The sequence below is a fragment of the Strongylocentrotus purpuratus genome, unplaced genomic scaffold, assembly GCF_000002235.5.
Source record: "Strongylocentrotus purpuratus isolate Spur 01 unplaced genomic scaffold, Spur_5.0 spur5_scaffold_4, whole genome shotgun sequence".
Taxonomy (NCBI): domain Eukaryota; kingdom Metazoa; phylum Echinodermata; class Echinoidea; order Camarodonta; family Strongylocentrotidae; genus Strongylocentrotus; species Strongylocentrotus purpuratus.
This window is the reverse complement of record NW_022145610.1, coordinates 23,957,178-23,984,059: the sequence shown is the minus strand read 5'-3', so window position 1 is coordinate 23,984,059 and position 26,882 is coordinate 23,957,178. Positions and strand designations below refer to the sequence as shown.

The 26,882-nt window shown below is 39.2% G+C and overlaps 3 protein-coding genes and 1 long non-coding RNA gene across 4 annotated transcripts; 1 reads left to right on the top strand and 3 right to left on the bottom strand.

Moving 5' to 3' along the window:
* Positions 1 to 7: 7 nt before the first annotated feature.
* On the bottom strand, positions 8 to 5,162 carry LOC115929086. The gene is made up of 2 exons (XM_030997246.1): positions 152 to 5,162; positions 8 to 60 (listed from the first exon to the last, which is right to left on the bottom strand). Exons 1-2 carry the CDS (start codon positions 5,160 to 5,162, stop codon positions 8 to 10), a joined length of 5,064 nt encoding a protein of 1,687 aa, XP_030853106.1.
* Positions 5,163 to 5,247: 85 nt separating this feature from the next.
* On the bottom strand, positions 5,248 to 5,743 carry LOC115929197. Its single transcript, XR_004066369.1, has 2 exons — positions 5,676 to 5,743; positions 5,248 to 5,341 (listed from the first exon to the last, which is right to left on the bottom strand). It is a non-coding gene; the product is annotated as an uncharacterized LOC115929197 (long non-coding RNA).
* A 7,547-nt stretch (positions 5,744 to 13,290) lies between these two features.
* Positions 13,291 to 14,166, bottom strand: LOC115929085 (toll-like receptor 2). The gene has a single exon (XM_030997245.1). The coding sequence runs from the start codon at positions 14,164 to 14,166 to the stop codon at positions 13,291 to 13,293; it is 876 nt and encodes a 291-aa protein (XP_030853105.1).
* Positions 14,167 to 20,868: 6,702 nt separating this feature from the next.
* LOC105442574 (pre-mRNA-splicing factor ATP-dependent RNA helicase DHX16-like) lies at positions 20,869 to 22,475 on the top strand. Its single transcript, XM_030998055.1, has 3 exons — positions 20,869 to 21,009; positions 21,723 to 21,899; positions 22,305 to 22,475. The coding sequence occupies exons 1-3, from the start codon at positions 20,908 to 20,910 to the stop codon at positions 22,425 to 22,427; spliced, it is 402 nt and encodes a 133-aa protein (XP_030853915.1). The 5' UTR covers positions 20,869 to 20,907; the 3' UTR covers positions 22,428 to 22,475.
* The last annotated feature ends 4,407 nt before the right edge of the window (positions 22,476 to 26,882 follow it).

Here is a 26,882-nt window from a genome sequence, read left to right as displayed (position 1 = left end):
AATGTTTCTAGCACACGACGTATACTGCGTATTTGTCTTTCCCATACACCTCCCATGTGACTAGCCGAAGGGACATTGAATTTGAAGTGAATATAATCACAGTCTTTCCTCAGAAGAAATTCCTGAATCTTGTCCTGGTGTGTATTACTACCTTCTCCTAGCTCAGCTTCAGCCCCGATGAAGTTAGTGCCTCTATCTGAACGAAGCTGGCGCACAGGACCTCTAATGGATAGGAATCGTCGAAGAGCGTTGATGAAAGATTCGGTTGTCATCGAATTTAGTGTCTCAATGTGCACAGCCCTAGAAACCATACAACTGAAGAGGAGGCCGTACCTTTTCAGTTCCTTTCGGCCTTCTTTGATTACCCATGGACCAAACACGTCCATACAGCTGTATGTGAAGGGTGGTGTAGGCTCAACTCTGTCCTTAGGCAGGTTTGACATCTTCTGCCATTGAGATTCGCCACGTAGCCTACGACATGTGACACACTTCCTTATGAGTCTAGAGACTGTTGAGCTCCCAGATAAGACCCAGAAGCCGCTGGACCTCAGTTGGTTGGTGGTCATACCTCGTCCCTGGTGAGCTGTCTGAATGTGACAATGTCGTATTATCAACTCTGTAATATGGTGGTCCTGAGGTAGAATAGCTGGATGCTTACTTTCATAGGAACCTTCAGCACAACTTAGGCGTCCACCTACTCTCAGTATCCCATCAGCGTCGATGAAAGGGTCAAGACGATGAAAGCGACTATACCCTTGCTGCTTACGCCTGTGTCTCTTGTTTGCATTCATCTCACTACCTTTACCAGACTGGTTCTGTATAGCTGTCAGTTCATTACTGAATGCATCTCTCTGTACGGTCTTCAGGATTTCACATTGTGCTATGTTGAGTTCCTTTGTAGTAAGCTTCTGTAGCTCACCATGGAATGAAGTCTTTCCAGTGGTGGAGGACTTGCTCAGACCTCGCTCTTGACATCGCCTTCTCAAATGCGCCTTCAGTCTCATGCAGTTTGCTACTGCCCTTTTAGCTCTGTGCCAAGAGGAAAACCTGTCCAAACGATCGATCTCAAAGGTACAAGGCTTAGAGTGACCATGTACAACGTTTGCATGAGCTTTCTTCACTTCTGGATCATCCAACTTCACGTCAAACTTATCACCTTGAATGAACTTCTCTGCGTTGCTCTCCCACAGGAACTTTGGGCCAGTAAACCAAAAGGAAGACAGGAGTTGGTTGACTGTAGCTCCTCGAGAAGCAATATCAGCTGGGTTATCCTGTGTACCCACATGTCTCCATTGTGAGGGGGAAGAGTGTTGTCTAATCTGATGCACACGGTTGGCAACAAAGACATGAAAGCGCTTCGAGTCGTTACTAACGTAGCCCATTACTACATTGCTGTCCGTCCAGTAGAACTCTTCAGTGTCTGAGGGTACAAACTCTCTCTGAAGAAATGCACTGACTCTAACTGAAACAACTGCAGCTGTCAGCTCCAGACGTGGTACAGTGATTGGTTTGAGAGGTACAACTCTGGCCTTCCCCATCAGGAGTGTACAATGCACCTTTCCTTCATCACTAGTCAGCCTTAGATATGTGCACTCGCCATAACCAGTAGTACTGGCATCAGAAAAGTGATGAAGTTGCGTTGTCTTTACTTCTCCGAAATGTGCAGGCTTGTAGCATCTTTGTATGGAGATTGAGTCCAGATTATTCAAATCAGCTCTCCATTTCTCCCAGCTGCTTCTCTGTTCATCAGGCAGTTGATCATCCCAGTCTACTGCTTTCCTGCATAGTTCTTGCAAGATCTGTTTTCCTCGCAGTACAACTGGCGCCAGCAGGCCCAATGGATCGTAGATTGACATAACTGTGGCTAAGACTCCTCTTCTCGTCAGGGGTTTGTCATGTAGAGTGAGCCTGAACTTAAGTGTGTCGGACTCAACACACCATAGAACTCCCAGAGCCTTTTCCATGGGTGAATCAACTCCCAGAAGATCTGTCTTGGAGACTCCCTTCGCTCTATCAGGCTCCGGAACAGATTCCATTACTTCTCTGCGGTTAGATATGAACTTGTGTAGATGCAATCCGCTTTTCTTACACAGTTGTCTTGTTCTCGAAACTAGGTCGATAGCGCCCTTTGTAGAAGGAACGGATTTCAATCCATCGTCCACATAGAAATCCCGATGGATGAAGTCCTTCACATCATTTCCAAATTCGGCTGCGTGATCAGTAGCTGTCTGCTTCAAGCAAAAATTGGAGCAGCCTGGGGAGGAAGATGCGCCAAACAAATGGACAGTCATACGCAGCTCAATGGGTTCTCGAAGAATATCTCCGTCTTTCCACCACAAATATCTCAAGTAGTCACGGTGGTCTTCTCTCACCTTGAATTGGTGAAACATTTCCTTTATGTCGCAACTGAATGCAATCTCGTCTCTCCTGAATCTGCAGAGTACGCCTACGAGAGCATTTGTCAGGTCTGGTCCAGTGAGAAGATAATCGTTAAGGGATTCCCCCTTGTACTGTGCACTGCAGTCGTATACGACCCGAAGTTTGTTGGGCTGTATAACACCATGGTGGGGAATATACCAGACTGGACTATCAGCTGTCTTGATTTCTGGTGCTAATTCTGCGTACCCTTTCTCTAAGAGTGCTTCCATCTTCTCTGTGTATCTACGGTGGTAGTTTGAATCTCTTTCAAACTTTCGTTTGAGATGTTGTAGTCTCTTGTCTGCCATACACCTGTTGTTTGGCAGATCTGGTTCCTTTTCCCTGAAGGGAAGTGGAGTTTCGTAATGTCCATCTTCTGTTAAGCGAACATTATTCTTCATGATGTTCATGAATCTGACATCATTATGTGAGGAAGGTTCGCTGTTGTCTCTTAGGTCCGAGAAGTCTGCTTCCATTATCCTCAGCACCGATGAAGGACTTATCTCTTCCTTGATGGTGACGTTGTGTGAGAACATCACCTTTTCCTTGGTTGCAGTTTTGCTTTCAGTCAGCTCAGGGAGTATCTCACAGGTGATTAATCGATGACTGAACCCTATTCTGTCGTCAGGGCTGACAGCAAACTCCTTCTGACTTGATATACCCACAACACACCAACCTAGATCTGTCTTCATCCCAAAGGGTCCATCATCATCATCAGGAGAAAGAATTATGCTGCGAGGAATTAGAGCACGTGCACAATCATATCCGATCAGCAATCCTACCTCACAGTCTTGTAGTGGTAGCAGTTCTTCTGCAATTTCAGTCAGGTGAGGAAAGGACATAGCCACTTCAGGCACTGGAATATACTCCCTATTTGCAGGCATGATGTCTCGTGTATAGACTGCAGGGAGATCAATCGTCTTCATACTGTTGTGAGCACGAACCGTGAGTCCTTGAATTTTCTCACTAGGGATCCTCTCATCCTTCTTGGACATAGTAGAAAGAAGAAGATTCACCCTTGAACCTTGTAGGTTCATGGCTTCCTTGGTAGATTCCAGCAAGAATGTGGTGTCCGACTGAGTGTCCAATAATGCATATATCAGCCTTTCATCAATTCTGCCCTTCTGTGATATCCAGACTGGAACAACTGCTGAACACTTTACAGCCTGTTTCTTCAAGGTCATGTGGTTTACTGTTGTGTGAGAACTCGTTGACCGGAGTTCTTCTGTTGCGTTAGAACTTTCATGATCAGAAGATTGGAACTCCATTCTCACATCAACTCTCTCTTGTGGCTTACTCCGATTCCAGTCTTCATGAAGAGAAGTGGGATGTCGCCGTTTGCAGACACTGCATGTGTCTCTCCTTTTGCAATCTCTTGATGTGTGTCCTTTTATGAGACAACCATAACACAATCCATTGTCTCGTACGTAGGTCTTTCGCTCCTTCAAAGTCATTGAAAGGAACCTTTTACAAACTCCTAGTTGGTGGTGTTCCTTACAGAGCACACATACATACTCCTGCTTCTTTCCCGTTCTTGGATGCTGAGGGCGTTGATCTGTCGAGGCATACATGGATGTTGCACCCGGAATCGTCCGCTGCTTGTCTACCTTCAGCTCCTTTACACTATACAAAGAGGTAATTGGGTCGCATGCGATATTGGCCTCCTCCTCAATGAAGTCACTGAACTCATGAAATGATGGGAAATTTCCATGAGTTTTCTTCCAATGAGCAACTTTCCTACCCCAACTCACAATCAGGTGGTCTGGGAGTTTAGCCAAGATCTTCCTATTTTCCCTCTCATCATTCAATTGAGCCAGATTTCCGATGGTTGTCATTGCTGTACAGCACTGTTTCACGAAGTCAGACAGCATTCGAAGACCTTGGCCATCTCTGTTGCTGATTCTGGGCCAAGAGTCCAATTTATCCCTGTAGGCGCTAGATAGGACAAAGGGATCTCCGTACCTCCTTTCTAGGGCCATCTTCGCTGCAGCATAAGAGTTGGTATCACCTAGCAATGCGTATCCTTGTACCAGTTGCAAGGGTTGGCCCTTTATGTACTTCAGAAGATAATAGAACTTATCTGCTGCGTTTATCTCTCTTCTTTCTATTAGGAGGTCGTAGCTTCTTTTCCAAGTTGGATATTGGAGGGGACTTCCATCGAACTGAGTGGGCTCTGGAGGGGGCAGGTGACTTATTCTCATCTGGTCCACTAAACTCGCTGCTAACGAGTTTCCTGTTTCAATGTCCTGAGCTCTTGGGTTAATCTTCTCCATCGTAGGTGGGTCATCTTTTGGTTCGGCGTTGACCCACTCTTCACAATCATTCTGTCGTTTTGGAGAAGGTTTAGAGGAGTGTCTGGATGACGTCGATTGGGTTACAGAGCCTCCTTGTAGAACCTTCACTCTTTCGTGGGTTTGTTTCATCAGCTCTGCATGCTGCTCCTCCACCTCTTCAATCTTGTCGAAGCTGTCATCATGCAATTTTAAGGACACCTTAATCTTGCTGAGAGAATCCTGAACTACCGTTGCCTTGTCCATAGCAGCTTGGACTTCATCTCTCTGTTGCTTGATAACCAATACGAGTTCTTCATCACTTAAAGCAGCTCTCAACTTATTGGCCGCTTGACGCCAACCTCTTAATGAATAACGAAACTCCAGTTCACGTTGGTCGTTTTGGTGCTTGAGTCCAAGTTCGGTTGGCTTCGGGTCGGATCTCGTTCGCTTAGCCTCTTCTTCCTCTGGCATCTTGTCGACAGTGAACAGTAACCAATCTTAGAGCCAGAAGTTTTCACTGTAACTGCAGCCAATCAATAACGACAAGTTAACAAGGTTTTTACGGGAGTGTTCTTTTATTCTTTGGTAGGAGCGTAGCTTCCTTTCTTTGACTCCTTTCTTTTAACTCTGTTCTTTTCACTCCGTGAAAACTGTGAGAAAACAAACAACAAAAATGGGCATTAATTAAAATGCAATAATAATTACAGGTTCCTTATCCATGTAATAATTACAGGTTTCTTAATACAAATTTGGGCGTGACCCATAGGCATTATACCAAACCTTGCCATTTACTTAACCTTACTATTTCTTTGTGTTTCCTGAATAGTCTTCACACTTCTTTAAATTAATACAACTTAAGTTCTTATACACAGATTCATCAACATAAATTCTTATACATGGGCACCTGCCTCAAAGTTATGGCATAAATATCATAATTATACACATATTTCCCACAACCGAAACACTGCAAGCTTAAGTACTGACCTTCTTGCCTCCTTTTAGTCAATTAACTTGTCTGCAGCTAAGAATATGTTGCAATTAATCATCAATTTCTCATTGTTCTTCATTGATCATTGTTTGACTTTGAAACTCTGTCTATAAAAGTCTGTCGCCGAAGATGGCGCTCTAACCTTTTGGTCGACTAAATCAAATACACTTACAGAAGGTGATAGCTCACTATAAAGCTCATGTATAGTGCATTCCTGCATCTACTGCTTGCCGTCACTTCTTGAGGATGTGCTATACAGTCCTCTTTTAGAACAAATAGCAGAATTCTTCCAGTTCTTACCAGATCATTACTTTCTTTTAAAGAATGGTAAAGAATATTCCAGGAATGGTTGCCTTGGTAACCTGAAGCTGATCTACGATGTGTATCTCCATTTGGCAGGGATGTACTGAAACCCATTCCACCAGGGAATTATTCCCAGTTCTAGAATGACTAGTGTTTATGTGATGGATAATAGTCGGTATAGAAGAAACATGTGTCAAAGAAGATGCTTGGGACAGTCTCCAAGGTAACCAGAAGCTGTCCAAAGATGCATGCCACCTTCTGGTAAGGTTCCAAGAAAAACTCAAACTCCAACAAACATCAGAACATCATAAATCCCAGTTCTTGACGAATTACCTTGTATGTGAACTTTCAAAATTGGCACGGAGGATAGATATGACAGAAAATGTGCATGAGACAGTTGGCTCGGTTACTAGAAGCTCATCTCAAACATGCCCCTTGAGTCCAGTACAGTCAACAAGACCCTGGCGAATAGTGATTGAATTTATACCAGATTCTGTGACAACTCCCAACCTTTTCAGTTATATTCATTTGATACCTATGCATTCAATATTATTGAAAAAGCCAGTTGTTCTTGTGAGGGTTAATACTTCAGACTTAAGTGGATCAGGCATTGCCGTTTATATGTACATTTATGTACTGTTATATAAATGAAATAAAACTATTTAAAACTTTATTCTGTTCACTTTGTCATATTTGAATATATATTTGTTTTCTTCTTCAAAATACATTTACACTGCAAATTATGATGACCTGAATGGCACGATACATGCAGGCGCGGATCCAGGATTTTTTAGGGGGGGGGGGGCCGAATCTGAAATAATGCGAGGTAAATATTGGTACGTAATGGTGACCATGCAGCAGTTGCGTAATGAGCAATAACGTTTGGGGGGGGGGGCAGACAAAAAAAAATCAGCATCACCCCACTCTTACATGCAGGCCCATATGAACTTTTTTCAAAGTGGTAGGGGGAGCATAAAGTATTTACGATCGTAGAGCGTAGCCTAAATTGGCGTAAGGTCTAGGGGCATAGCCCCCAGAAGCTCAGGAGGTATGGGCATTTAATTACGGCCAGATCTTGATAACTTAATCATGACACTGGCATATCTTGATAACTTAATCATGACACTGGCAGGTCACTATTATGGTCAGATAAGCATTCAGGGGCCCGCCTTAGGCCCCCTGTTGGGGTCGAGGCGGTGGAGCCCCCGGAAGCTCAGGGGTTTTAGGCATTTAATTAAGGTCAGATAAGCATATTTTGATACCTTATTTGTAACACTGGTAGGTCACTAACTAGTGTGGGGTCCAGGGGCCTGAGCTCCCGGACGCTTGGGTTTTTTAGGCATAACATTACAGGCAGATGAGCATCTAGGGACCAGCCTTGGGGCTCTAAGTGAGGTCCAGGGGGTAGAGCCCCCGGAAGCTTGGGGTTTTTGGTGTTTAATTACGGTCAGAAGAACATTTTTTTTGTTATACCTTAATTATTTGTGAAACTGGCAAGACAGACATTGGCGTAGGGTTCATGGGGCGGAGCCTGCAGAAGCTCAGGGGTTTTAGGCATTTAATTAAGGTCAGATAAGCATAGTTTGATACCTTATTTGTAACACTGGTAGGTCACTAACTAGCGTGGGGTCCAGGGGCCTGTGCCCCCGGACGCTTGGGGTTTTTAGGCATAACATTACAGTCAGTTGAGCATCTAGGGACCAGCCTTGGGGCTCTAGGTGAGGTCCAGGGGGTAGAGCACCCGGAAGCTCGGGGTTTTTGGTGTTTAATTACGGTCGGAAGAACATTTTTTTTGTTATACCTTAATTATTTGTGACACGGGCAAGACACTCATTGGCGTGGAGCCCCCAGAAGCTCAGGGGTTTTAGGCAATAAATCGCCGTCAGATGAGCATCCACAGGCCCGCCTTTGGGCCCTAGGTTGGAATCAAGGGGGCAGAGCCCCCAGAAGCTCAGGTTTTTTTCTTACTTTCCCTCTTTCTTTCTATTTCTCTTTAATACATTGAATATGGGGACATTGCATATTGTATTGTTAATTGTATTGCATTTGGTAGCTGATGACGTAATACATTGGATGTGGGGACATGACATCTTGAACGTGTATCGTATCTGATAGCTGATGACTTGGTACATGTGATATGGGGACATTGCATATTGAATGTGTTTGTATTGCATTTGATAGCTGATTACTCGGTAGATTGGATGCGGGGACATGGCATATTGAATGTGTTTGTATTGCATTTAATAGCGGATGACTTGAAACATTGGATGTGGGGATATGGCATCTTGAATGTGTATTGTATTTGATACCTGATGACTTGGTACATTGGATGTGGGGACATGGTACATTGGATGTGTTTGTATTGCATTTAAACGCTGATGACTTGATACATTGGATCTGGGGACATGGCATATTGAATGTGTTTGTATTGCATTTAATAGCGGATGACTTGAAACATTGGATGTGGGGATATGGCATCTTGAATGTGTATTGCATGTAATAGCTGATGACTTGATACATTAGGGTTGGGGATATCGCATATTGAATGTGTCTGTATTGATGACTTGGTAGTTTGGATGTGGGGACATGGCATATTGAATGTGTACTTTTTATTTAATTTAAGTGGCTGATGACTCGGTAGATTGGAAATGGCACAGTGATCGTGTTTATATTACATTCGATAGGTAGTGACTTGGTAGCTTGAATGTGGGGACATGTAATGTGGGGACATTGCACATCAATGCGTTTTTATTGCATTTGATAGCTGATGACTTATTGATACAGTGGATGTGGGGACATGACACCTTGAATGTGTATTGTATTTGATAGCTGTTGACTACCACTGGACATGTAATGTGTGTGTAATAGGATTTGAGTCACTTTATCACTTGGCTGCCGGCCTAGCTTGTCTTGTCTACTTTTGTCAAGCTCTCTCTCCTTAATTCTTTCTCTCCCCGCCCCCCCCATTAATACCTTCATTTTATTCAGGTACAAGTGTTCAAAAGAGATTATCAGCATCGCCACTGTGCTGTTGGACAACAATTGCCGTCTTCTACCGACCGAAAGACAAGATAGTCCACGCCGATAACGCAAGGGTGAACTCCTTTACTCGACCAGGCGGTGATCATCTCACATTATGCTCAATATCTACATTGAGGTTAGAGAATGATATGCTTCTCTATTCTTATAATGTTGAGAACAACCATATGAATATGAAAAGGTGGTTCAAAGGTTAAAGGCCAATGGTACATTGAAATCACTAGATTAGTCCATATATGGAGTGAATAGAATTTTGGGGGTGATTGTAAACAAAATCTGAAAATGTGCGTGGTGAGAGTGTTTTCCCAAGGAATGATGCAGACCATATTCATTTTATATTTATAATGAATGAAAGAAATTACCCAAAATTCTGGATCATTTTTGCACGGAAAATTATATCAAAAACACTTTCTCAACTTTTATTTATGTTCACCCCATATTTTTGTATTTACCATGTGTTACAGTAGTTTGGTTAACACAATTTTTTAATGAATCATTTAAACAGTAAACTGAATTTGAGTCTTGTACGCACCATTGTAAGGAGATGAAATTAAGTTTTTGCACAAAGGTTCAAAGGTCACAGTTTAAAGACCTTAATTTAACACAAAAATGATGAGTATCATGATAGAGCATTTGATCTGATTTTTTTCCCTTAAAATGTTGTCCCAGATTGCATAGAAGAGCGCTTTCGCAAACACGACGGAAAGCAAAGACGATGGTAACGCGAGCGAAAAAAATCAATTTGTGCATGCGTGAACCAGAATTTTCTCCATCACGTTGATTTTCACGACCATTCTTTGCCATAATAGCGTTCGTTCCCTAAACACGACGGAAGAGCTGTATCGCCATGCAATCATGATATAGATATCATATGATCGTATATATCAACTCTACTTTGTGTTCGACTATCCAATTTTTAACGTATTAATTATTGCCTACACTTTTTCTGACACATCTTCAACGTTCCCGTCCCCGGTACCGAAACAGGTTACAATGAAGACAGGAGCATAGTACAGGACGATCTCGGTTGAGTGAATTCTCCCGTCGTCTTTGTTTCCGTCGTCTTTGCGAAGCGCTCTAGTAACAGAGAGTTGAGTTGTACTACCCTTATACAAAAGTACCAGGGTACCCATGGTAAAACCATGGTAAAACCATGGTTAATAGATGGTACCTATGGTACTTGTTGTTTCTTCTTGTGTTACCATGATAGTACCATGATAGAACCATAGTTATACTCTCCAACTAGTCATATTAATAGTGTACCAATTTACAGATTGTGCAACAGCTAATTGACAAGCGACAGAACGTCTGCAATATCGATCAAGACTATACAAGCCCCCAACCTGGCTATACAATTCATAACACAGCTCAAAATGCAGATTTGCATTTTAATGACTAAACTTAATGAATAAACTGTAATGACTAAACTGTACTAGGGGTTAAGGTCAATATGTCAAAGGTCATGGAAGCATAAAAAAAACCATACATAAACTGTGCTTCGATCCAATTTATTGATATATAAAAAACAGATAATTACATTTTACACAAGTAATGATGCAATGTGACATCAAGTTTTTTAGGAATGAATTTATTGTAGATTTAAAATTCTAATAAAGTGTACCAATAGAACTTTCTTATCTTAGTACAAGCTTAAATGTTATTCCCATAAAACTTGGTGCAAATGTGCCGATCATAATAGTATATATACATACATTGAGAAAAATGAATGAAAACAATTTTTTTTAAGAACTGCTCATATGACCTTGCCAAAGTACTCAAGTGGGTCGAGATTCACAAAGATGACCTGACCATTGCTACAGCGACAGTTGCTCCGAGCTTTCTTTTGCCAAAGATCTAGGTTTAAGGTTACAATTGGGATTCACCAGAGCATGTATCATACAGCCTCCATAAGAAATATCAACTGAATGATATAACCAGTAAAATCGATAAAAGCGTTTGCTAATCATCTATAAAAAATTAAGAATGATATTTAATCATAACACATTCATTCTACATATTCAAAAATACTTAGACAGCTCTTCTTTTGTTAAGATTTGCACAGTAATAACTTTTTTCAAAGAACTAAGTATTTCTTTATTGCAACCAAAACTTGGGGTATTAATGATTGTTCATGAGTACAACATGTCAATAATTGTATTTAACATCCAAAGTAATTATGGTAGGTATGTCTATGAATTGAGCAGTTTAAAATGGAATTGATAATAATAATAAGGGACAACATAGAAATCACAGGTCACCAACATTAAATAGATTCAGAATGGAGTTGTGAGTGACGGCATCATGTATCGTATGTTGAGAGGCAGAAGAGCGTTAACTCTTATTCATTACATAGACCCAACACCCTCCCAGCTAACAGACTATGTCATATGTCCTTTGGCAAGACATTGATCTACATTTGCCACTCTCCACCCAGGTGTTAAAATGGGTACCCGGTAGGATGCGAAAGCTAATGTGGTTTGATTAGCAAGTGGCGCTTGTAAAATGGCGACTGGCTGGAATGCTCCCCAGGGAGTGGAGAATGTGCATACCTTGTGTGCGGGTAAGCCTGGATCCGATGACCAGGGTAATAATATGTTCCGCGCCTAGAAACGTAGTATTAGGCGCATTATAAATGTGAGCTATTATTATTATAGAAATCTTAATGAAATCAAATTAAAAAATAAAACAAACTGAGCCTAGAGTACGTAGTATGATTCCGGATCTGGGCCCTGTTGCACAAAACTTACCATTGATGGTAACTTTGACATCAATGGCAACTACCATGGTAACCTTGATTTTGATTGGCTGTTAATAAGCCCTGTTACCGTTTTAGTTGCCATTTATGGCAAAAATACCATCAATGGTAAGTTTTATGCAACAAAGCCCAGGTTTACAAGTAATAGTACTTAAGGGAAGTGAAAACTTTAGGAAATATTCAATTATAGCAATCTACATATACATCCTTTACATTCCATAACATCCTTTACATTCCATAACATAGTCTAAAAATGCACTGTATTACATTTCCACTACTTAGTAGTTGTAGATATTATGATAAATTTAAAGATACTAGGTAAGACATTGATGCTACAATATTTAAAAAAATGCTTGACAGCTCTTATATTGTTAAAATATGTATATATTTACAATCTTTACCATTTGTACAGTATTCTGTGTGCTCTATCATGCCTCCATTATGACATGTTGTAGTTGTACAAATTCTCCAAATTCTAAAAGGCTATCAAACACCTCTCCGGTTGTTTAAACATTCAGAATCCATGAGTTATAGTTTATTTGACATCCCAACACAAAGACAGAAATGTAAATTTGACAAGATACAGAGAATGAATAATATATGTACAGTTTAATGACTAAGTGTGTGAAAATTGATTTGTCCTAAATATCCTAATTTAGGTTACTTGAGAATATGACATATGAAAGCTTACATCTATAAGCATTCAACAAAGGCCCTAATTCAACTAGTCCAGTTCTATTCTTGATTTTCAATAAAAATATTTATAAAAAAAAAAAATTATGTACAGTTACAAATTGCAGCAGCTTTAATTGTTTACATTTTTCAGAATCCATATGACATTCTAAATGTGTACATTTAACATACATCATTTCATAAAGAATATAGATCCTCATTTTTTCTTCTAAAGTTTGGTAGGTATGTGCAATGTAGCACTATGCCTCTATTACAAAATCCGTGTAGTCATTATTGTGACCTTTCTGCTATTTTGAAAGTTAGTTTTCTTCTTGCACTCATCGGAAGTAAATCGCAAGAATGACCAGAAAGCCCAAATCGGACAATAGAAACAGAAGCTAATGGAAAAGAGCGTGCACAAAAATACCAAGCTAAGACTGGGTGCCGGGAATCATAAGAAAGTAGAGGTAATTAATGCCAGCCATTCAATGGAAATGGGCAGCAGCAAAGAAAAATAAACAAAAAAGTCACATCGCAAGTGCAACTTTCCTTGTTTTCTGGTCTGATTCAAGCTGAAGTAGGGGGTATCACCTTGATAGAATCATCTGATGTACTGCAAATGTTGATGTTATGGGTTACGTAAGGGACAAAATACCTTGGACTTCAATACATATAAAGGACAAGGGAACTGCAAATGTGGATTGTAGAGGCACACACATTGACTGTAACACATGTAGTTCTCGGCCCTTTGCCGGTTATCATATTTGCCAATATTATTTTGGAGGTTTTTAATGTTTGTTGGATGACAATTAGTTTGCCTTGCTGTGAATGGTAACGGTCGGTCAAACAGGAATAACACTATTGATCACCCTGTTGGCTCTCATGCTCTTTTCAAACTGGGCCCAGAAGAGTTCCTGACCATCTTCATCCTCCGTCCACAGCATGTAGGGTTTGTTCTTACTCATGAACAACCGGACCAGGTACGGAAGGTCATCATCATCGATGTCCTCAAGGAAAACCAGTATGACCTTGTCCAGTCTGGTGTCATTGAGGTGCTCTAGGGCTATGCGTAGCTTGGTCATAAACCAGGCCTCATCCACAGAGTTGTTGCTTATTAAGAGGACAGTCTTGAAGCTGTTCTCAACGACGTAGTGGAGAGCTGGGATGTAGAACATCTCGATGTTGAGGTTGTCATCGCCAAAGGCCACTTTCTGGAGATGTGGAAACCTCTCCTGCAGAACTGGCTTCATGATCTGGTCCACCCATTCCTGGTCATCCTCATCGTACATCAGGTTGAGCTGGTACTCGTAGTCCTCGGCATCAAAGTCTTGGTTGATTTCCTCGTAGCCAAATATGGCTAGTTTTAGGAGGAAGAGCTTGTAGTTGAGCCACCAACGTTTCCGATATGCCACCAAGCACAGGATGGCTACTAGAACAGCAGAGAGGGACACACCTGTGGTGATGAGGATATTAATGCCACAGTATTGATCAGGATGGAATGAAAGGATTGGCGATTGCACCATGTCTTTGATGGAAGAGAGTGAGCAAAGTGTGTCATCAGGATGGATGAGTTCGACATTGCCTGAACGTAGCCACCCCACAAACCAACTCAAGTCGCATGTACAGGAGAAAGGGTTCCCTGATGCGTGTATTCTCATCGTCTTGTTTGTAGGAAACACTGTTCCAGGTTCTATCGTGATGATTCTGTTGCGTTCCATGTATAGGTGGTGCAGAGATATGGTTCTATTGAATAGAGTCTTAGGAATCGAATCAAGTCTGTTATTGGTTATGTAGAGGAATCCAAGCCTGGACTGACTTTGAAATAAGTCTCCAGGAAGTGCCGAGATCTCATTGTCATAAAGATCCAATTTTGTGAGAGAAGTCAGACTGTCAAATACACTGGGAATTAGGACTTTAATAGATGACTGAGAGAGGAGCAGTATTTCGAGACTCTTCAGGGGGTTGAAAGTTCCTGGTGCTAACATATCTAGGTGATTTTCTTTTAAGTCCAGTCTGACCAACGATCGAAGTCCCCAAAAGGATGATTTAGAGGTCATATTATTAAATAAATCTGTGCTCGTCAATCGGTTTTCACGCATAACCAGTTTGACAAGAGATGTAGCATTTGTAAATTGGGGTTTGGCTTGAATTGCCAACCCTGAAAATGATAGATCCAATATGCAAAGAACATCCATGTTGCGAAAAGCTCCGTTCATGACTTGGTGAGGTTCATTGGTGAGGTAAAGCTCTTTGAGGTTCTTTAGATTCGTGAAGGCATTTGCAGAATACCCACCTTGAATATCATTGTGAGACATGTTTAGTATTTTGAGATTCGGGAAACCCCATAGAAGATACCTCTTGATCTTTGTGAATTTGTTGAAAGAAAGATCCAGATATTCTAGGGAAGGAAATATTATGGTGGTGCCTTTCTCGATGTCAATGATATTGTTACGAGCTAGGTCTAGGTGATTTATAGAGGACAGATTAGATAATATACCAATGGACAAGCTTGCAATTTTATTTCCAACAAGCATCAATCGCTGTAACATTTTATTGCAGGAGAACATGTCTAAGGGTAAGGCTAGTAAGCGATTATATGATAGATCTAATTCAACCAGCTGGTCTAATCCACAAAAAGTCCTGTTTGGTAAAACATTTATGCGATTGTATTGAAGTAATAAAATACTTGTCTGATTCAAACCCCAAAACACAAAGTCTTGGAAGGAGCTCACCAAGTTATCTTTTAGATTTATGATATATATCTTAGGGGAACCATCAAATTGGTTATGAGTTTGGTTCAGTGGAATTACACGATGTATTTTGCATTTTTGCAAGACCAGTGTATCAATTTCATTGAGTCCCAAAATAGAAGAGATATGAAATTCCTGAAAAGCATTCTTTGAAAGAGTCAGCTCCCTGACCTTATTCAAAGCTGAGAAAGCGTTTGATGGAAGATTTTGTAGTGCATTAAATCCTAGATTTAGTCGTATCGATGAGCAGTTCTGAAGGGGTGTGAAGTCTGAGGGTTTTATGAAGGAGATGTTATTGTTGGTCAGATCAAATAAAGTGATATTATCAGACCACGGCAAAGCATCTGTTGGAATAGAATTCAACTTGTTGCTACCAAGAAGGAACACTGAGAGAAGTCTATTTGAACTAAGTAAACCTGCTGGAAGAGACATTAGGCGGTTTCTCTCTAGGATTAATTGTTTGAGATTACCCAAATGCCCAAAGGCACCGTCTTCTATCACTGAGAGTTGATTGCTTCTGATTGCAAGTGTGATGATGTCTGGGAGATAGGAGAAAGACTCATTGTACAGGGTTACTATCCCATTGATGGAGAGATCAAGTACTGTTGTGTTGCTTGGAAGATCTTGTGGAACGGACCGAAGACCCAGATTAGTACAGATAGCTCTGGTACCGAGGCTGGTATTCTTTAGCTGGCAGCCACTGGGGGAGACAGAGCTCCAGTTTCCATCCTTTTCAGCTATGTCATTCCTAGGCAATGCTCCAGAAAACAAGGATAAAACACATGCAATCCACAAGCAGAGAGGAATCCTTGAGGTAGAACAAGTCAACCTTGACTTGAACATTGTGATCTCTTGGATGTCACTGCTGCAGAAGAAATTCCTTGGAGATTTTTAAAGTATCACTAACCAAAATATCTCTTCAGTTCTGTTCACGTTATGGCCAGTATGTTTCTGTGAATGAGTGATTTACACAAGATCACCATAGTAAGATTGTAATCTCTTTGAGACCCCAACTGTAGAGGACGTACCCTTCAAGATTATGAAGATTTCACCTTCTTGCAATGAGAATATTGATATCCCAGATGAATTTGCATTGTCAGTATCCAGATAGTGATGACTGAACCAAGATAAAGCCAAAAGACATTTGATGAGTATATGTAAAAATATCATAAAGTTAACCACCAACCCAAAGAGAAGCTGATCAATAGTGTACTCAGTCACTAGATCAGAGCCATACATGCAGAAACTTTGTTTCATCCACTTGAAATTTATGATCCTACCTCTTGAAATACAAAATGATTGCGGTCTTTGTTGGAGGAAGTGTTCATATAAAAATTAATTTTTACTTTTGTTAGCAAAAAAGGAAAATATAATATTGGCTGCCCCACAATGTTTCACTTTCGTAATCCAAAATGCTTAAGACATTAACACCTGCAGTTTAAGGGATAGTTGAGTTCTTTTTTCAACTACGGTTAATGATTTATGTGAAGATATTCCTATACATTACTTCAAATATGTCGATGATTTATCTTTAGTAAAATGTCGTAAATCAACAGACGTTTCACAATTACAACCCATACTTTAACTCTGTGCAATACTGTTCGCAATCAAACAATATGTCACTCAATCCTTCAAAGTGTTTTACCCTGCAAGATACTTTTATGAAAAAATCCTGCTTCTCCTGAAGTTCGTTCCATTAATGACTCTACTATATGCAATGTACAAACTAACATATTTGTTGGTATTTTATACAGGAAACTTTCCTGCCCAGGTACATTTTTTTACCATCCTTGAAGGGAATATTGAGAAAGTAATTTCATTGTCAAATAATATCGTTTTGCTGGGTGATATCAACTGTAATATGAGAAATGATGATACATTGTCTAAAAATATTAAGGATATTTGTCGTATTTGCCAGCTTAATCAGTTAATCAATGAGCCTTCAAGAGTTACACCTCATAGTAGTACACTCATTGATTTAATACTTACCTCGAATTCTATTGCTAACTTGAAGTCCGGCGTAATGTCCATTGGTTTTAGTGACCACTATTTAATATTTCTAGTCGTAAAAGGCAAAAATCCAATGCTTCATTCGAAAATATGTAAATTTTGATCTTTTCGAAACTTTAACGAAAGCAAATTTTAAGAGGACTTGAGAAATCAAAATTGGGCTGACTTCAATGAAGAAAATGTTGAAGTTGATAAAATGTGATCTCATATCAAATCTGTGTTTACAATATTAAATGATAAACATGCACCTTTTATTTCTGTCGAAAGAAAACGAAATGGGGTGCCTTGGATAACAGATGAATATATATTACGTTGGCACGTGACCGTGATTACTATAAGAAAAGGTATAAAAAGACGAAGTGTGATTGTTGCTGTGAAAAGTTCAAGTATTAAAGAAACAAAGCAAATAACCTAAACAACAATCTTAGAAAAGAGTATTACCAAAACGAGTTCTCCGAATGCAGAAATGATTTGAGCAAAAATTTGAAGATTTTGAAAAGACTCTTGCCTTCAAGGCAAAAGGAGGTAAACAACACAATCTTAATTGATGATGAAATAATAACTGACAAAGTAAAGGTGGCAAGTTTATTAAATGAAACTGAGTAATTTGAGTTCAAATCTACAAACTGGTTCATGTCCTAGCATAGTGGATGGCAATTTCAATTCTTTACAAACTTTATTTCAAACCGATTGTTCTTTCGAATTTCAAGAAATCAAATCAGAATTTGTTAGAAATGAACTACGCAATATTGATTGTAAAAAAGCTACTCAAGTTACTCAAATTATCTGCAGATATCATTACAAAAATTTAATAAATCATTAAAAATTTCATGATTTCCATTTAATTTCAAGGTTGCAAAAAGCACTCCGATACACAAGGGAGGTACGTTTAGTGTTGATAATTTCAGACCCATTTCAATACTACCCTCTTTGTCAAAAATTCTAGAGAAAGCCATACATAAACAAATGCATTCTTACCTTAACCAAAATAATTTATTATCAGAACGTCTGTCTTGATTTAGACCACTTCATTCCACAATTACATGCCTTACCAAAATTACTGATTACCTTCTTGATAATATGAATTCGGATCAGATTACTTTAACTATATTTTATGATCTTAGGAAATCGTTTGACGTTATTCCACATAAAATAATACTTGATAAACTAATTTTCTATGGCATAAGTAACAAGCTGTATGGATGGTTCAAATCTTACTTAATTGGTAGACAACATTGTGTTAATATAAACAATCATTGTAGTGAGTATTTAACTGTTAAATCCGGGGTGCCACAAGGGTCAATTCTTGGCCCCTTGATTTTTTGTCTGTATATTAATAATATCAATAATTTAAAATTTCATAATAATTCCAAGATATCACTCTATGCTGACGATACTGTCATTTTTAATCATTCTAATAATTTTTCTGAAGTTCAAGAAAATTTACAGAATGACTTTGATTGAATATGTAAGTGGTTTGATAACCAAGATGTATATACACCCTCAGAAAACTATGGTACTGTCCTCTGGATCAAGGTGGAGAACAATTGTCTATCAATTAAATTAAATGGTAATAACTTACAGTATGTCGAAACAATAAAATAAGTAGGAGTTTTACTTGAATCACAAGTGACGTGGTCTGAACATATGAAATATATAAGTACTAAAATATCTCGTTCTTTTAGATGTATTCGTTGTATAAAACGCCTAATACCCCCACAAAACTCTTGTAAACCTCTATTTTGCATTGATTTTAAATAAGGATTACAACACACCACAATGTACGCTTCTTACAACTTTAAATTGGCAATGGGTCGAACAAAGATTAATATATCACTACTGTTTGTTAGTTTTTAAAAATTATAAATGTCATATGGCCCCAACATATTTAAAATAATTTATCGATTATCCCACCTTCAACTACTGTATCCGCTATTCAATAAATTCTCTTCTTGACATCCCATACATGAATTCTGAATTCAAAAAGGTAATTCTCGTATAAAGCAAGCACCCTGTTTAACAAACTTTCTTTCTCAATTCAATCAACCAAATCAATTGAAACATTTAAGCGCAGATGCCGATTGGTTAAGCATTTATTATAGTATTCAAGTATGTAATTTACCAACTCTTGGGGAGAGGAGACTAGCACTTTGTAGAAAATTCGCAAAACCCCTTTCAAATCACTTTATTTGTCAGACCTGGTTACCTCACAAAAACACACTAATATATCTCTTCGCCGTATTCCCATTTATCAGCAATTTCAATTAAAAACAAAAAGGTTTAAAAATAGCCCACTGTCATTTTTAGTTGATATACTAAACAAAAGTTGAAAACCATTATTTTTTACTTTTTATCGTTATTGCAGGTATACTGAGTGCTTGTCTCCTCCCCCTCCCCGCGAAGTCGGCTGTTTTAGATGTATCTACCGACTTTAATCCTTTTGCCATGTTTGTATTGACTTTTATGACATAATAGGAAATTTGTAAACAATAGCAGCTCATGTTTTTGTTGTATTTCTAATAACTTGTGCAATATGTTTATGGTTTTTAGTTACAGAATCAAAGTCCTATTTTGTATGTTGCTAGTTTTTTTTACATGTATATCTTTAAAAGTGTTATCTATTTTGCCTAACATGTAAACATGAATATTCCAGCCACTGTCTTTCATGTAAAATTGTATTTGTATAAACCATGTTTGTGCTGTAATAAAACCATTTTTGAATTTATTTGAATTGAATTGTTAAAGACTGAAAATGCCTTCAAAGTGTATGGTTATTGCTCTTATTTTTATTTATGACATTTCTAGTGCCTTTTTAGAACCTAAAATAGCTTTAAAGGTTTTTTTAGACCGTTTTTTAAGGCTGGTTCAAAATTGCTGAATATTTGTGGGGCACCACAAAATTAATATCAGACATGGTTATATTTAGGGATATTTCAGCCGTCTCTGAACCGATTTTGATCAAACAAAGATGATTTGTATTAATATTATACTCAAGTCAGGAATCATATCACATCTGGGAATTCCCCTACATAACACGAATTGATTTGTACAGCCGTTTTTGGCTGATGCAGAGTGACAGAATGAGGTGCAATTTAAGCATTGTCTTTGATACTTTTGTCTTAAGGAGTTGAATCATATGTCGTAAATTGATTTTAATGCATATATTGTAGTTTACAAAATTCAGCTTCATTATATTAATTTAAAACACCATTGAATAAACTGAAATCAGATTGATTAACCTTTGGTTGACCTACAACGATAAGGCACTAAATCATACACCACATTTCTTCCTACAGGTACTCATGTACATGTACCTCACCTGGGTTTAGAGTGGCAATGTAGACTAAATGCCTTGTCAAAGGACAACAGTGATGAGGCAGGGATTAGGAGTTATCATCATCATCATTATCATTATTATTATCATTATCATCATCATTTTCATCATCATCATCATTTTCTTCATTTTCATCATCAGCATCAGCATCATTATCATTATCATTATTATTATCATTATTATAATTATCATCATCAATATCTTCATTATCATCAGCATCATTATCATGATCTATCATTATTATCATCATCATCTTTATCATTATCATTATTACTATTATCATTAATGTTTTTCTCATTGGGCAGTGGGTGGAGATTGGCTTCTCAACTCAATGGTGCTTTGAGAACTTCATCCAGCATCGATCGATGAGACGGGCACGGGATGTTCGTGATCAGCTCCAGGGACTCATGGAGAGAGTTGAGATGGAGATTGTGAGCTGTGGTATGGATAGCGTTGTTATTAGAAAGGTAGGATAAAGAGACATTCTTATATCAATAGTTGTAATTTGTCCCCCCCCCCCTCCCTCCCTCCTCCAAGGCAAATTAGAAGATTGCAATGAAATGTACTAGTCTGATTTATAGTTGCAATGATACGATAGTGATGTTGATGGTCAAAAAAATATGTATGATGAAGACGATTTAAATTTCAATTCAATTTCATTTATTTCCACAGATTAATAAAAGACAATATAAATTACAATCAAATATAAAAGCATTAAAAAAAGATGAACCTGCAGAGGGGGTGATCAAAAACCACAAAGGTTTATCAGGGATCATCCCCTGCTTAAAATTACAATATTAAAATACAATAATTTTTTTAAAGTAAACAATAAACATACATGCTAATCTACATGTATGTGTGGGCTGAGTAGTGGGGTGGAATAAACTCCTTGCAATTCTATGATTTAATGATGATGACGATAGGGAGGAGGAGGAGGAGGTTGGTGGTGAATGATGTTAATGGTGCTAGTGGTAATGATACTAATCATAATGATGATCATGATATTAATGACGATATTAATGATGATGATGGTATTGATGATGACATTGATGAAGACAATGGTTATTATGATGACAATGATGGTGATGATGATGATAATTTCAATCTTTATAATGAGGAAACATTACTATTGAATGCAATAGTAATACCTATCTTCCCTATCTTTGAATGAATATTCCAGGCTGTAACTGCTGGTTTCTTCTACCATACTGCACGCTTCAGTAAGGGAGGTAACTACAAGACAGTCAAGCACCAGCAGACAGTCATGGTTCATCCCAATAGCGGTCTGTTTGAAGAACAACCAAGATGGCTCATCTATCATGAACTTGTCTTTACAACCAAGGAGTTCATGAGACAGGTATAACAATTTTAATTATTTTTTCCCTTCTATTTTCTTTTCTGCTGTGCCTCCTGAAGGTTTCTGGGAGAAAAAAAAAGGACTGTGGAATTCTTACAACCCTTGGGTCTTTTCCAAGACTATAGGAAATGCAGTAGGGGTGCCAAGAACATAAAGTAACATTGATATGAAAGCTAATTTTAAGTCTCAAACATGCATTAAGTACAAAAGCATGATAGACATTTGCAAAAGACAAAGTATTTACTAGAGATAAGTTAAGATGGTTGCACTAGAAGTCTCAGCCATTTGCAGAAGCACTTGATCTTGTATATGTACATGGAAACGTAACAGAATTAAACATTTATCTTTCTTTAGTCAGCATCTAATATACTTTTTATAATCCTACCCTCATATTCCATGATGTAGGTGATAGAGATAGAGAACGGTTGGTTGCTAGAGGCTGCTCCACACTACTACAAGGGCAAGGAACTAGAGGACGCATCAAGCAAGAAGATGCCTAAGGGTGTCGGCAAGTCGGCCGGTAGCTGATCGGAGTTACAGAAGACCGCTATCATAAGAGGACCAGTTATGTGGAATGAGTGCTGGCCATCATCTGGTATCGTTGAGATGGGACTCACTTAGAACAAACTAAAGGACAAACTTATTCCAGAGAATGAGCCTTTCTCTTGTCTCTCTTGGAGTCAAGCGTCGTCTGAGGATCAATTGTGTATGTATGGGGGTACCTGCCATCACCCCCCCGCTAGACCTCACTTAGATCAAGCAAAAGAATATCTCTTACTTCAGATATAGAGAGTATACATCTTTGTATCATCTCTTTCTGTCAAGCGTCTTTTGAAAATCAATTATTGCTTGATGTGTGCCGGCCATCATACAATAGGGATGCATTAGACCTCACTGAAAACAAGGACATCTCTTATTGCAAATCTTGAGAGAATTTATGTCTGTATAGTCTCTTACTGTCAGTCATGATCTTCAATTATGAGTAAATGGTGTTGGCCATCCTATGGTACATAATTATAAGCTTAACATCCCTTAGAACAAGCAAAAGAACATCTTTGATTCCAGATAAGGAGAGAATGTGGCGCTCCGTTGGATCTTGCCATCAAGCATCGTTTGATGATCAATTGTGAGTAATGAGTGTTGGCCCTCGACTTGTAAGACTAGACCTCACTCTAGAACAAACAGCGGGACATATGCTATTTCAAAACTAGAGAGAAGACGCCTTAGTCTTGTCGTCTGAGGATCATTATGAGTGATGTGCGCTGTCCCTCAATTGGTAGGAATGCACCAGATTTTTACCCCTAGACAGGTTTTCCCTTTTGGTAACACTAACTTTGTGAAGGATTGTCAAAGCAGTTTCACATTGTATCGAATGTGATAATTTGCTGATAGTTGCCTAGGTGACAGGAAGTTTATTTAAGGTGCATTCCTGCATCTGCTGCTGGCCATCACTTATTAAGGATGTGCTCGTCCTCTTTTAAAACAAATAGCAGTATAATTCTCCCATTTCTGTCCAGACCATTTTTTTAAAGAATGGTAAAGAATATGCCAGGAATGGTTGCCATGGTAATCTTGAGCTGATCTACGGTGTGTATCTCCATTTGGTAGGGATGCACTGAAACCTTTTCCACGAAGGAATTATTCTGAATGACTAGTGTTTACGTAGCGAATAACAGTCGGTATAGAAGATACATGTGTCAGAGACGATGCTTGGGACAGTTTTCTAGGTAATCAGAAGCTGTCCGAAGATGCATGCCACCTTCTGGTAAGGTTGCAAGAAAATTCAAACTCCAACAAACATCAGGACATCATAAATCCCAGTTCTTGAAGGATTACCTTGTATGTGAGCTTTAAAAATTGGCACGGAGTATAGATATGACAGAAAATGTGCATGAGACAGTTGCCTCGGTTACTAGAAGCTCATCTCAAACGTGCCCCTTGAGTCCAGTACAGTCAACAAGACCCTGGCGAATAGTGATTGAATTCATACCAGATTCTGTGACAACTCCCAACCTTTTCAGTTATATTCATTTGATACCTGTGAATTCAATATTATTGAAAAAGCCAGTTGTTCTTGTGAGGTCTAATTACTTTAGACTTAAGTGGAAATGTAAATTCATGTACTGTTATATAAATGAAATAAAACTATTAAAAAACTTTATTCCGTTCACTTTGTCAAATTTGAATATATTTTTTTCTTCAAAATACATGTACACTGCAAATTATGATGACTTGGATGGCACGATACATGCAGGCGCGGATCCAGGATTTCTTGGGGGGGGGGGCCAAATCTGAAATTATGCGAGCTAAATATTGGTACGTAATGGTGACCGTGCAGCAGTGGCGTAATGAGCAATAACGTTTGGGGAGGGGGGGGGGGGCAGACAAACAAAATCAGCATCACCCACTCTTACATGCAGGCCCCGCTTAACTTTTTTAAAAGTGGTAGGGCGAGCTTAAAGTATTTACGATCAACTAGAGCGTAGCCTAAATTGCATAGGGTCTAGGGGCAGAGCCCCCAGAAGCTCAGGGGATATGGGCATTTAATTACGGCCAGATGAGCATATTTTGATAACTTAATCATGCCACTGGCAGGTCACTAATTGGCATGTGGTCAAGGGGGCAGAGATTTGAGGCATTTTATAACGGTCAGATAAGCATTTAGGGGCCCGTCTTAGGCCCCCTGTTGGGGTCGAGGCGCAGAGATGCCAACCCTCCCGATTTCATCTGGAGGCTCCCGATAATTCACCCCAACTCCCGACCTTACGATTACCATCCTTATCCTCCCGATTTAAAAAAAAACAAAAAAAAAAAACTTTTTTTTTTTTTTTTTTTTTTTTTTTTTCCTTCTTCTTTTTTTTCTTCTTTTCTGGCGCTTATCAGTACCGGTATATATATCTGTGAATTGAATGAGAAATATCGTCTGCTAACTTACGCTAACTTACGCATGTAGTAATTCCACTATGTTAAAAGACAAATTAAGAGTAGCAACCAAGAAAACTGGTCTCAGAAGTATAAGACCGAATACAGTTTCAAGTACCCGTGTATTCGGAAGTCTGATAGGAATTCATCATGCATTTTGTACAATTTGTATGTTATTTTTTTTTAAAAGTTGGAATTATTTAACTAAATACACATGTAAAATGCTCCAAAATAAGACTCTGACTGCACCAGAGAGCATCTAGAACCCCAGAGCTTCCAGGGCCCTAAGGCGGGCCCTGGACCCCGGCCGCATGGGTCAGGCGCTACGCGCTCGAGATGTGCGCTATGCGCACATTATTTGGTGTCGGTTACAAATCCTCCCTATTTCTGTTTTCCAAAAGTTGGCATCTCTGGAGGCGTATGAGGCCCGGAAGCTCAGGGGTTTTCGGCATTTAATTACGGTCAGATGAGCATATTTTGATAACTTATTATTTTTGTGAGACTGGCAGGACAGTCATGGGCATAGGGTCCAGGGGGCGGAGCCCTCAGAAGCTCAGTGGTTTTAGGCATAAAATTACCCTCAGATGAGCCACTAGGATCCAGCCTTGGGGCCCTAGGTGAGGTCCAGGGGGCAGAAGTTCAGGGGATTTAGGCATTTAATTAAGGTCAGTTGAGCATATTTTGATACCTTATTTGTGACAGTGGTAGGTCACTAACTGGCATGAGGTCCAGGGGGAAAACCCCTACGGAAGCTCAGGGGTTTTAGGTGTTTAATTACGGTCAGATGAACATTTTTTTTTATACCTTATTTTTGACACTGGCAAGACACTAATCAGATGAGCATCCAGAGGCCCGCCTTAGGGCCCTAGGTTGGAATCAAGGGCGGAAGCTCAGTTTTTTTTATTTTTTTTACTTTCCCTCTTTCTTTCTATTTCTCTTTAATACATTGTGTTTCTATTGCATTTCATATGTGATGACTTGGTACATTGAATGTGGGGACATGGCATATTGAATGTGTTAATTGTATTGCATTTGGTAGCTGATAACGTAAGACATTGGATGTGGGGATGTGAGATCTTGAATGTGTATTGTATTTGATAGCTGGTGACTTGGTACATGTGATGTGGGGACATTGCATAGTGACTGTGTTTCTATTACATTTGATAGCTGATGACTTGGTACATGTGATGTGGGGACATCACACATTGATTGTGTTTTTATTGCATTTGATAGCTGATGACTTGGTTCATTGGATGTGGGGACATGGCATATTGAATGTGTTTGTATTGCATTTGATAGCTGATAACTTGACACATTTGGATGTGGGGACATGACATCTTGAATGTGTATTGCATTTGATAGCTGATGACTTGGTACATTGGATGTGGGGACATGACACCTTGAATGTGTATTGTATTTTATATAGCTAATGACTTGGTACATTGGATGTGGGGACATCACACATTGATTGTGTTTTTATTGCATTTGATAGCTGATGACTTGGTTCATTGGATGTGGGAACATGGCATATTGAATGTCTTTGTATTGCATTCGATAGCTGATGACTTGACACATTTGGATGTGGGGACATGACATCTTGAATGTGTATTGCATTTGATAGCTGATGACTTGGTACATTGGATGTGGGGACATGACACCTTGAATGTGTATTGTATTTGATATAGCTGATGACTTGGTACATTGGATGTGGGGACATGGCACATTGATTGTGTTTGTATTGCAATTCATATGTGATGACTTAATACATGTGATGTGGGGACATTGTGTCTTGGTACTTGGATGTGGGGATATGGCATATTGAATGTGTTTGTATTTAGTTTGATATCTGATGACTCGGTAGATTGGATGTGGAGACATGGCTCATTGATTTTGTTTATCCTGCATTCGATAGGTAGTGACTTGGTGGATTGAATGTGTGGACACTAGTGGCGGATCCAAGATTTGCCGATAGAGAGGGGGTGGGGGGGGGGGCCTAAAATTTGAACAACGTGCCGACCAACTGAAAATTGCGAATAGAATGTAGGATCATGTCTGTTGATA